Consider the following 12758-nt stretch of genomic DNA (forward strand, 5'->3'; position numbering starts at 1 on the left):
TGATGCTTCTATACTGCCCGCGTCTGAGTGATGGAAGTGGGGAGAACAGGCTGTGGCTCGGGTGGCTGAAGTCCTTGATGATCTTCTTGGCTTCCAGCGACACCTAGTGTTATAGGTGTCCTGATAGGAGCCGACTAGGTGAAAAATCTGTCGATGTGCCCTTGAGCAAGGCACTTAACCCTAATTGCTCATGTAAGTCGCTCTGGATAAGAGCATCTGCTAAATGACTAAAATGTAAATGTAATAGGAGAAAACTGAGAATGGATCAAAAACATTGTAGTTCCTCCAGCAATACTAACCTAATTGACAGCACCATGTTATGGGCATGCTTGTAATTGTTAAGGACTAGGGAGTTTTTCCAGGATAAAAAAGAAACGGAAAGGAGCTAAGCACAGGCAAAATCCCAGAGGAAAACCTGGTTCAGTCTGCTTTCCACCAGCCACTGGGAGATGAACTCACCTTTCAGCAGGACAATAACCTAAAACATAAGGCCAAATCTACACTGGAATTGCTTACGAAGAAGATAGTGAATGTTCCTGCGTGGCCGAGTTGCAGTTTTGACTTAATCTGCTTGAATACCTATGGCAAGACCTGAAAATGGTTTTCTAGCAATGATGAACAACCAATTTGACAGAGCTTGTAGAATTTTGAAAAGAATAATGGGAAAATGTTGCACAATCCAGGTGTGGAAAGCTCTTAGAGACTTAGGCCTACCCAGAAAGACTCAGCTGTAATCGCTGCCAAAAGGTGATTCTAACATGTATTAACTCAGGGGGATGAATACTTATCTAATCAAAATAAATGTCAGAATTTTCTTTGTTAGAAAGTTTCCATCAAATTCACTTGTTGCATTCAAATTCCCATGTACCGAATAAAAAATACAAGTTAAATGAGTTTATCGCATTTTCAACTCTACTGATAGTTTTGTTGCGTTATATAGCGATTCTGCCCACTCTGGTCTTGGCACGTGCGCCCTAGCCAACAGCTCGCAGATACACTGCAGGTATAGCCTACATCCCTCAAACTCAACTCTGGACCTCGAAGCCAGTTCCACTGCATTTGTTCATTGTTCCCCTCTAATCAGGGACTGATTTAGACCTGGGACACCAGGTGGGTGCAATTCATTATCAGGTAGAACAGAAAACTAGCAGGCTCCGGACCTCGTAGGGTAAGAGTTGAATACCCCTGGCCTACATGATGAGATTATTATGGACAAAATAGCAAGATTATTTTGACTTGTCAAACGGCAGCCAAGCATTGATCATCATGCCACCAGAATAAGACCCTCAATATTTATTGGAAAGGAGCATCAAGATCACCATGCACTTTCAACACCCTGTGAAGTTCATCATAATGTATTTAATCTGTAGCCTAATAAACTGCATGCTTTCCCGAGGCATAGTGGGAGGTCCACACAGCATATAGTTTCCACCGCCATTTCTCGCATAATTAATTTTACAGACACAAACAAAATCAGACCTTGTCTAGCATATTTTGTTTTTTCGACATCTGGAAAGTTTACCGACAAATTTGCTGCTTCCATCATGCCTGCCGTGACATTTTCTTTATCTGACATGTACTTTACTCGCATAAAAAGGTTGGATGGAAACCTGGTTACAAACACACTAAATTCTTCAGACTGAACAAACATCCCATATTGCACGTGGGGGAAGAACATCACTAATCCAAAACTAGCCTGGTTCCACACTATAGGCTATTTGCTGTAGGAGACAACTATTTATGATACATCATGATGATTGTTGTTTGGCATGACAATGAACCATAGACTGCAATGAACGAACAAAGAGAGGTGTTGGCTAGCCACTAAAGCACAAACAGGCTGGACCACAAGGCTAGACCTAATGAAAAACCACAGGTATAGAATCACAACAGGAAGCTGCCCGCTGCGTGAAGTGAGTACCCCTATTCTGGTCACCATGGTAACCGTGGGCAGTGCCAGGCCAAGGCCAGATTCTGGCCTGTTTGACAACTGGACAGGACCAGGGGAACAACAGGAAACAGGAAAGGGACTGTGAATTGGATGTTGAAAAGACTGGCACTGAACTGAGGAAGTGCAGAATTGGGCTTGAAAACAATCAAAGGGCTACAGAAATACACACACAGCACGCAAAACCATAGCAGAGATGGGTAAAGCACTTCAAACTATATTGGGTCTCTAGATCCCTGTCTTCTGTGAATGGACATATCATCAGTGCTGCTCTATAGACTCATCTTTTCGAGAAGTGGGTCCCTTTTTCTCACACGACACCTGTCAAAGAGATTATATGTCTTTGAGATACCCTACCCCAAGGAAATCTGTACAGTATAGATACCATATCATCCAATAGACATGGAGAAGTGTACATGAGGACATTAGCCCACATTAGTCCTCCCCAGTCTGTACTCTCTCTCCACTCAGTGGTGAAGTAGAGCGCTAAATAATGCAACAGAGCAGGAGGGATTTGTTTCTGTATTCATATTTCAGGATGTTACGACTAGCGTCAGATTCTGCAAAGCCCCTGCTAAGAGCTAAGCTGTGAGGTGGTCCCTTGTTGTCTATAGCCCAGTATCATTCACATGCCGTCCGTTCGGTTTGGCAGAGAAAGCTAGTGTGCATCCCAAATGGCAACCGATTCCCTATATAGTGCACTATTTTTGACCAGAGCTCTATGGGCCCTGGTCAAAAGTAGTGCACTATAGAGGAAATAGGGTGCCTTTTGGAATGCAACACTACTGTGCCTTTTTCCTCCCTGACGGGCCCTGCATTCAAATCAAATCAAATCAAATCAAATTTTATTGGTCACATGCGCCGAAAACAACAGGTGCAGACATTACAGTGAAATGCTTACTTACAGCCCTTAACCAACAGTGCATTTATTTTAAACAAAAAAAGTAAAAATAAAACAACAAAAAAAGTGTTGAGAAAAAAAGAGCAGAAGTAAAATAAAATAACAGTAGGGAGGCTATATAGGGGGGTACCGGTGCAGAGTCAATGTACGGGGGCACCGGCTAGTTGAGATAGTTGAAGTAATATGTACATGTGGGTAGAGTTAAAGTGACTATGCATAAATAATTAACAGAGTAGCAGCAGCGTAAAAAGGATGGGGTGGGGGGGCAGTGCAAATAGTCCGGGTAGCCATGATTAGCTGTTCAGGAGTCTTATGGCTTGGGGGTAGAAGCTGTTGAGAAGTATTTTGGACCTAGACTTGGCACTCCGGTACCGCTTGCCGTGCGGTAGCAGGGAGAACAGTCTATGACTAGGGTGGCTGGAGTCTTTGACAATTTTGAGGGCCTTCCTCTGACACCGCCTGGTATAGAGGTCCTGGATGGCAGGAAGCTTGGCCCCAGTGATGTACTGGGCCGTACGCACTACCCTCTGTAGTGCCTTGCGGTCGGAGGCCAAGCAGTTGCCATACCAGGCGGTGATGCAACCAGTCAGGATGCTCTCGATGGTGCAGCTGTAGAATTTTTTGAGGATCTGAGGACCCATGCCAAATCTTTTCAGTCTCCTGAGGGGGAATAGGCTTTGTCGTGCCCTCTTCACGACTGTCTTGGTGTGTTTGGACCTGTGATAGTTCGTTGGTGATGTGGACACCAAGGAACTTGAAGCTCTCAACCTGTTCCACTACAGCCCCGTCGATGAGAATAGGGGCGTGCTCAGTCCTCTTTTTTTTCCTGTAGTCCACAATCATCTCCTTTGTCTTGGTCACGTTGAGGGAGAGGTTGTTGTTCAGACAGTCTTGATAAGGCTGAAGGCTCAAAGCTTTGGCTAATCTACACTGAGTGTACAAAACATTAAGGTAACCTTCCTAATTGAGTTGAAAGTGGCATCAATAAGGGATCATAGCTTTCACCTGGATTCACCTGGTCAGTCTGTCATGGAAAGAGCAGGTGTTCCTAATGTTTTGTACACTGTATGATCGTAACACAAAAAAAAGCTGTTCATGAGAGGGTAAATCATGAGCTAAATCTGTAAATCATCAGCTAAATCTGTAAATCATCAGCTGAGTAAATCAGAAACTGTTCACAAGAGGGGTTGCATAAACCTTTGATTAAGTGTCATCCTTATGAATGACCAGTCAGTATGGTGGGTAACTGACTGGTCAGGCTACCTAGTCTCTTCCCACAGCCACCCTGTCTCACATCTGGCAAATAAAGCTACGTCCACCCTGGCCTATGGGTTAATGTTCCAGACCCGTGAGAAGCACAAAGCAGACGTCAATCTTTGTTTCCCCTAACTCAAATGGCCCATTCAGTGGATTGTTTTTCTCCAATAGCTTCCTGTTTGGGCTTGTTAAGGCCCTCATTTCCCAAAAGGCCATAGGGGTGGTTGCTGTGGTGGAATAATGGCATGGTCATTCTCAGCTGAATAACTGAACTGTGGGATATTCCCCTTGGTGGGGTGGAATGACCGACCGACCGGCAGGCCGGCCTGCCATATCCTGCTTTATCAAAGTCAGGAAGTACCCGGTGGAGCCCAGCAGCCTACATTCAGCCTCCTCCCTCCAGAGTCCGGATATTACCTATCTCCACTCCACTATATGACCCATCAACTGTATACCAACACATTACATTTACATTTTAGTCATTTAGCAGACGCTCTTATCCAGAGTGACTTACAGTTAGTGAGTGTATACATATTTAATTTTTTTATATACTGGCCCCCCGTGGGAATCGAACCCACAACCCTGGCGTTGCAAACGCCATGTTCTACCAACTGAGCTACACGGGGGTTGGGATTTGAGACCACATAAATATTTCATAATCACAATAGGCCTAAGTCTCACCATTAAAGCTTGAACTGAAAGCTTTTAGGACTACAAATTCCCTGTTGTAGGAAACTTGAGATGTTCTTACATCATAGGGCTAGTTGCCTACTGTATGTGACACGTCTTTGAGTAGCCTACTATGTCTGTTTTTTCCAGTTCATTGAGCACAGTTCTCTAAGGCTGTTGAATAAAGATGATATCTGTGACATCTAAAACAAGGTTCCGGTGACCCCGTTTCCCCTCAGGGAGAGAACAGGCAAATAAAAGCCATTTTAAACACAATTACCACTTCCACTAAAGACCATAGAGCTCTAATGACAGACATTAACACCCACAGCCACGAGCTCTGGCCACTCAACCAAACCTACCTATTATCACATAGCCTAGGCCTAACCAGAACCCCAAAATTGCTCAAAACCACTCAAACATAACTGCTCAAAAGTGTCAAAACAAAGCAGCCAGTGTACTGTAATAACAATGTAATCAAATATATTTTTCCATCAGATGGCTTGCTGGTAGGTCATCATGTTTCAAAAGGTCAACTGGCCAAGGAACATCTGATAAAACACACGTGATAACAACTGACTCCAGTCCAAGCATAACATCGAAGACATTTCCACACTTTGGCACTGGTTGGATTTCATTTCATAATGCAACCTCATACTGAACATAAACAGACAAGCCCAGTAAACTACCACACTAATATTGCTCTGGCTCCTCCAACACAAATCTAATGTACTTAAGTCCAGCAGCAGGGAAGCATTGCCTCCCGACTTCTGAAATCCAAACATTCTTTCCCAGCACAGCTGGAATGTCAGAGCTCAGGTGGATTCCGCATTCCACTTTCCGAGTTCTAGCTGACCACTCCGGACATGCCTGCTCTGAGTTCTCTTCTGGAATCCTGCCTACCTGCCTAGAGGGTGAAGCAGAGGTGGGTCTCTGCCCACAGCCCACTGCACGAGCTGCTCCCACTAGCTACAGTATGTGTAGTAAAGAGGCAAAGTATAATCACCTATACAATCAACACACATTTCAAGGGTGGAGCAGAAGGAAAGAGTTAATATTATAATAATAATAATAATAATAATAATAATAATAATATGCCATTTTGCAGACGCTTTTATCCAAAACGACTTACAGTCATGTGTGCATACATTTTTACGTATGGGTGAGTCATGTGTGCATACATTTTTACGTATGGGTGGTCCTGGGGATCGAACCCACTACCCTGGCGTTACAAGCGCCATGCTCTACCAATTGAGCTACAGAGGACCTTATATACATAATATACATTTCAGGAGGGTCTTGAAGATCACACAATCTTATCAACTGACATGAGACGTATCACCAATGGAACAACACGACAGAAGAGAGGGAGGAAGATACATTCAAAGCTATTATGCTAAAGACGCATGTTATTGTCCTTACCGTATAGGCGCCAATCCTGCAAATGCATAGGGTGAGATGCATGCACTCAGACATTGTCCACGGCTAAAGGCAAGCGCTTTCCTCAACAACTAACGAGTCACTGACAGCAACAGACAGAGGACACAGTCAGAGAGAAAGACAGAACAGCAGCAGGAGGAAAGCGACAGGACTCTAGTCAGAGTTATGATCCAACGAAGCCCATCACCAGCTCTCAGCAACTTCATCTGGGAAGTAGAGGCTAGAGAGAGAGAGAGAGGAGAGAGAGAGAGAGAGAGAGACAGGAAATCTGTTCACACTAATTTAGATCAAACGACAGTTACGACACTGGTGGTTCATCAGACTATACGAGGCCTATGGCTGCTAGGCTATGTCTGATCTACAAAGGGTTAGACTACCGGATCACAGATAATCGGTCCGGTCAACTCGATGTCCAGTTTGAAGATTAAAAGGTCTTCATAATACAGTCAACATGTCCAGTTAAAAGGTCCTTATAATACAGTCAACACGTCCACCGTCCTTCCAAACCCTGATTCCACTGAGCTACAGTAAGCTGGTAAAGTCTGTAAGGCCATGCAGAAGAGTTTATTCGAAGCAGATCTGAAAAGGTACCTCTGTTTACTGTCTGTTCTCTCACACTCTGTATCACACTACTATCCTCAAAACCTTTCCATAAGAATGTGAACCAATAAGCTAGTCTTTCACTCCTGTCTTGGTAATGTTTTACAAACTGGTTTCCACATCTCTCACCAATTACCAATTTATCGGAGTTCTTCAGGGACTCTTGGACTGCAAGCTAAACTGTTGGACAATGGGAGGCAAAGGCAAAGGCTCCCCCGATATTCCTTTGAGGGAATTTAAAAAGATAAGTCCAAGCTTCATTATTATAAGGATATCTTTCTGACTTATGAAAAACAGAAAATGACAGATCCAGGACTCAAAATGCACTAGTCAAGTAAGTTACTTATTTTTTTAACAGGTATGTATGCACCTAGAAAATCGGTGAGAGGAAAGAAAGAGAGAGTGGAATCTTTGAGACTCTAGAACTGAACTGTTTTCACCTGTGGTTCTAAATCCCATCCAAAAGAAAGATACTTGAAATTAAGAATTCTAGATGCAAAATTACCTCACTTCCTTAAGAGGATTTAGGCCTAGTTTATCACGAGTAGGCAGCTCTTGGGATAATGTAGCCTTCTGTACACAGATGTTTTTTTGCAGCAAATTAAAACGATGCCATTGAAATAATAATGATGATACAGGGTGACTAATTCCCCACGTTATCTCTATCAGACCCATACAGTATATTTAGATCATAGCCTACATAAATGTAATCTAAATTATATCTAAATAGGCTACATGGGCAATTTCACGCAAATGTAAGCAAAAAATATTTTGGGTATCTCAGATTGTTCTGGCAATTGTCACATAGAAACTTCATTGGGGGGATGTTTGATATGCTTTTAACATTTGTATCACAAATAATTTGAGAAAAATCATGATGAAAGTGGCTCCTGTAAGAACCTATGATCCCGACAACATCTTGGTGTCATTATACTCCGTATAGTGTGCTTCAAAATAAGGACTATGTTTAGATTCTGAAATATACTTTTTTACATTAATTTATTCTAGATTAAATATATTATTATTAATAGCTCAAAAGTACCCTTTCTGATTTTGCTTATTTTTTTACATATCACTTGGAACAATATACAATTATTTGAGATACAAATGTTAAAAGCATGTCAAACATCCTTCCTCCCAATGAAGTTTCAATGTGAGAATTGCTTACACTGGCGTGGAATCGCCCATTTGACTGATCTAGGCTGCGTTTAGTCTTTTGATCAATTAGCTCAGAAAAACATCTGATGTGAAAAGATCTGTGGTAACTGGTCAAAGGACCAATTAGTGGAAAAAATATGAGAATTGGGCTGCCTGTGTGAACACAGCCTTTGTGTTATCGCTGATCTTTCCCAAGATCTGGGTTGCAAAACTAGGCTTGGCTGCCAGCATTAAGTGTGGCCATGACGTCAACTGAACTGTGTGGATATTTCGTCTTATTGCCCTGCTAAGTCATTCAGTCATCGTAGACATTAAAATCTCTTCAGTGGTCAAAGTTCACCATCTGCTCATCTGCGTTAAACAGGTGGGGTCCATCCCAAATAGCATGCTATTCCCTATATAGTTCACTACTTTTGACCAGGGCTCATAGGGCTCTGGTCAAAAGTAGTGCACTATATAGGGAATATGGTGCTATTTGAGAAGCACACAAGGGAAGTCATTATGCTGAGTTGTCTATCGCTGCCAGGACAAACTCTGCCATCTTCCGGTAGGCTACTATCAGTTTGTCACAAAAAAGAAGAATAAATAAATGGGGAAAACATCATGATCATCTCTTTCACCAGAGACAGAAAAGCAAAAGTAGGCTGTTTTAAGGGCATTGACTCGAATCGACAGCCTCTTTCATGGAGGTGACCTGTTCCTTCTGTGAGGTAGGGGCAGATAACATAACTTTGTCAAATTCATTTTTTGGAATAGCACAATGTCAGGCCAAATCCAGAACTGAATCTGTGTCCATAATTCAACAATCGAAAGGACTGGAGTGATGATGGGCAAAGACAGAAGCTGTCAAATGTGAATAAAATAACAATAAAAGACAAAAGAAGCGCCCACCCTCTCCTCCACCTCACACAGTGGAGGAAGCCAAGCTCTCTGAAAAAACACACCTGGCAGTTAAAAAACATTGGTCTCTCGTCTCGGTGCCAACCGTTAGGGGCAGCGGGTCCACCCATTCCATCTAAGCTGAAAATCTCCCGTGGATCTGTTTTTTTCCATCAAAACAGCTGTGATCGTGATGCACTGCAGGGCTCCAATAATGTTTTCCTCAACAAATTCTATGGAAAATTGTAATCCTTGAGGTTAAGTAGAGAGTGGACTGGAGAGTGGAGAGTGACTAGCTAATCTTTAATTTAACTGTTCATTGCCTCTGGTCCAGTCTAGTGAGGTTCAGTTCCTCTCCATTCACAGTCATATCACTAGCCTGATCCCAGATCTGTGTGTGCCGTCTTGCCAACTCCTTTGTATGCTTGGGGAGTTTTCAGGCTAAAACAAAAGTGAATGTAGCTAAGCACAGTCACAATCCTAGAGGAAAACCTGGTTCAATCTGCTGTCCAACAGACACAGAGACGAATTTTGACATTACAGAGTATTTGGTGTAGATTGTAAAAAAAAAAAGACAATTAAAATCAATTTTAACCCCACTTTGTAACAACAAAATGTGGAAAAAGTCGAGATGCATGAATACCTTCTGAAGGCACTGTATCTTTAAGATATGTTCTCATTTCTCTCAGTCATAAGGAGGGAGGATAATGAAAGTTCACAGAAGTAACAAGTAAAAGTAAACTTATCAATTAGTTAATTAGCGTTTTTACTGATATCAATTTTGTTTATCAATTATTAAGTGATTACAACTCGAAATTCCGTTACCAAATCGGTAACGGTATTTCTGCAAATGAATCAAAGTAGTTACAAACCACAGTTGGGTTCACAATTTTGGACAGCACAATACAGTACAGTACAGCACAGTAGAGTAAAGAAAAATAAGTATGTATAGTTCAGTACAGTACTGTACTATACATTAGATTAGAGTACAGTACACTATAATGTACTGTATTGAACACTACTGCACTGAACTCTACTGAACTCTACTGTACTCTACTGTAGGGCTGGGCGATATATCGAATTAAGTCGATCAATTTGAATGTATGTTTTTGCGCGATATTCCAAATGCCTGTATCTCAGAATCAAGGTTTTTTGTATTTTTCGTTTTTATGAGCGTTTATGTCCGCTTGTTCTTGTGTTGTCTTTTTGGTCTCGTCTCGTTTGCTCCTTCTGTGCTGTACACCTTCCCATTTACACCAGAGATCTGTAAAGAATGACGAGATGCTCATGTCTCTGCCCTAACAATGGGAGTCGTTGTCCCAAAGGCAGGAAGGCAGGCGACAAGCTTAGAAAAAAGGGATTGTTTAGGTAGGTCTATTTACCACCACAAACTGATGCTGGCACTAAGACCGCATTCAACGAGCTGTAGGCAAAACGCAAAAATGCTCATCCAGAGGCTGCGCTCCTAGTGGCCGGTGATTTTAATGCAGGAAAACTGAAATCCGTCTTACGTCATTTCTACCAGCATGTCACCTGTGCAACTAGAGGCGAAGAAGATCATCTTTACTCCACACACAGAGAAGCATACAAAGCTCTCCCTCGCCCTCCATTTGGCAAATCTGACCATAACTCTATCCTCCCGATTACAATCAAAAACTCAAACAGGAAGTACCAGTGACGCGCTCAATATGGAAGTGGTCCGATGAAGCGATTGCTAAGCTACAGGACGGTTTCGCTAGCACAGACTGGAATATGTTCCGGGACTCATCCGATGGCATTGAGTAGTTTACCACATCAGTCACCGGCTTCATTAATAAGTGCATTGATGACGTCATCCCCACAGTGACCGTACGTACATATCCCAACCAGAAGCCATGAATTACAGGCAACATCCGCACTGAGCTAAAGGCGAAGAGCTGTCGCTTTCAAGGAGCGGGACACTAACCCCAACGCTTATAAGAAATCCTGCTACGCCCTCCAAAGAACCATCAAACAGGCAAAGCATCAATACAAGCCTAAGATCGAATCCTACTACACTGGCTCTGATGCACGTCGGATGTTGCAGGGCTTGCAAACTATTACGGATTACAAAGGAAAACCTAGCCGCGAGCTGCCAGTGACGTGAGCCTACCAGACGAGTGAAATGCCTTCAATGCTAGCTTCGAGGCAAGCAACACTGAACCATAAGTGAGAGCACCAGCTGTTCCGGACGACTGTGTGATCACTCTCTCCGTAGCCGATGTGAGTAAGACCTTTAAACAGGTTAACATTCAGATGGATTACCAGGATGTGTACTCAGAGCATGCGCTGACCAGCAGGCAAGTGTCTTCACTGACATTTTCAACCTCTCCCTGGCCCAGTCTGTAATACCTACATGTTTCAAGCTGACCACCATAGTCCCTGTGCCCAAGAAAACCAAGGTAACCTGTCTAAATGACTATCACCCCATAGCACTTACATCTGTAGCCATGAAAGGCTTTGAAAAGCTGGTCATGGCTCACATCAACACCATCATCCCAGACACCCTGGACCCACACCAATTTGCACACCGCCCCAACAAATCCACAGATAACGCAATCTCTCTTGCACTCCACACTGCCCTTTCCCACTTGGACAAAAGGAACACCTACATGAGAATGCTGTTCATTGACTACAGCTCAGCGTTCAACACCATAGTGGCCTCCAATCTCATCACTAAGCTAAGGACCCTGGGACTGAACCCCTCCCTCTGCAACTGGATCCTGGACTTCCTGACGGGGGTAGGCAACAACACATCCGCCACACTGACCCTCAACACGGGGTCCCTCAGGGGTGCATGCTTAGTCCCCTCCTGTACTCCGTTCACCCACATAACATCCGACCGCAAGGCGCTACAGAGGGTAATGCGGACGGCTTAGGACATCACTGGGGCCAAGCTCCCTGCCATCCAGGACCTCTATACCAGGCAGTGTCAGAGGAAGGCCCTAAAAATTGTCAAAGAATCCAGCCACCCTAGTCATAGAATGTTCTCTCTGCTACCGCAACAGGACCCTGAACAGCTTCTACCCCCATAAAACTGCTAAATAGTTAGTTAAATAGCTACCCGGACTATCTGCATTGACACTTTTTGCCTCATCACATACAGTTGAAGTCGGAAGTTTACATACACCTTAACCAAATACATTTAAACTCAGTTTTCACAATTGCTGACATTTAATCCTGGTAAAAGTTCCCTGTCTTAGGTCAGTTAGGATCACCACTTTATTTTAAGAATGTGAAATGTCAGAATAATAGTAGAGAGAATAATTTATTTCAGCTTTTCTTTCTTTCATCACATTCCCAGTGGGTCAGAAGTTTACATACACTCAATTAGAATTTGGTAGCATTGCCTTTAAAATTGTTTAACTTGGGTCAAACGTTTCAGCTAGCCTTCCACAAGCTTCCAACAATAAGTTGGGTGAATTTTGGCCCATTCCTCCTGACAGAGCTGGTGTAACTGAGTAAGGTTTATAGGCCTCCTTGCTCGCACATGCTTTTTCAGTTCTGCCCACAAATGTTCTATAGGATTGAGGTCAGGGCTTTGTGATGGCCACTCCAATACCTTGACTTTGTTGTCCTTAAGCCATTTTGCCACAACTTTGGAAGTATGCTTGGGGTCATTGTTCATTTGGAAGACCCATTTGCGACCAAGCTTTAACTTCCTGACTGATGTCTTGAGATGTTGCTTCAATATATCCACATCATTTTCCTTCCTCATGATGCCATCTATTTTGTGAAGTGCACCAGTCCCTCCTGCAGCAAAGCACCCCCACAGCATGATGCTGCCACCCCCGTGCTTCACGGTTGGGATGGTGTTCTTTGGCTTGCAAGCCACCCTTTTTCCTCCAAACATAACGATGGTCATTATGGCCAAACAGTTCTATTTTT

At 43.2% G+C, this 12758-nt stretch overlaps 1 protein-coding gene across 2 annotated transcripts in view; it reads right to left on the reverse strand.

Annotated features, from left to right (window-relative positions):
- Positions 1-12758, reverse strand: part of LOC311127569 (ADP-ribosylation factor-like protein 15) — an 82347-nt gene that overhangs the window by 65921 nt on the left and 3668 nt on the right. The window contains exon 1 of one of the 2 annotated variants that reach the window (XM_084159385.1): positions 6198-6377. The exons of the other annotated variant lie outside the window; for it this stretch is intronic. Within the exon in view, the coding sequence (XP_084015511.1) occupies positions 6198-6251 (54 nt within the window). The 5' untranslated portion in view covers positions 6252-6377. Of the gene's footprint in view, positions 1-6197; positions 6378-12758 lie in introns of those variants that run through there. 2 annotated transcript variants of the gene reach the window in all.

This window comes from Coregonus lavaretus (genome assembly GCF_964263955.1).
Source record: "Coregonus lavaretus genome assembly, chromosome: 4".
NCBI classification, from domain to species: Eukaryota; Metazoa; Chordata; class Actinopteri; order Salmoniformes; family Salmonidae; genus Coregonus; species Coregonus lavaretus.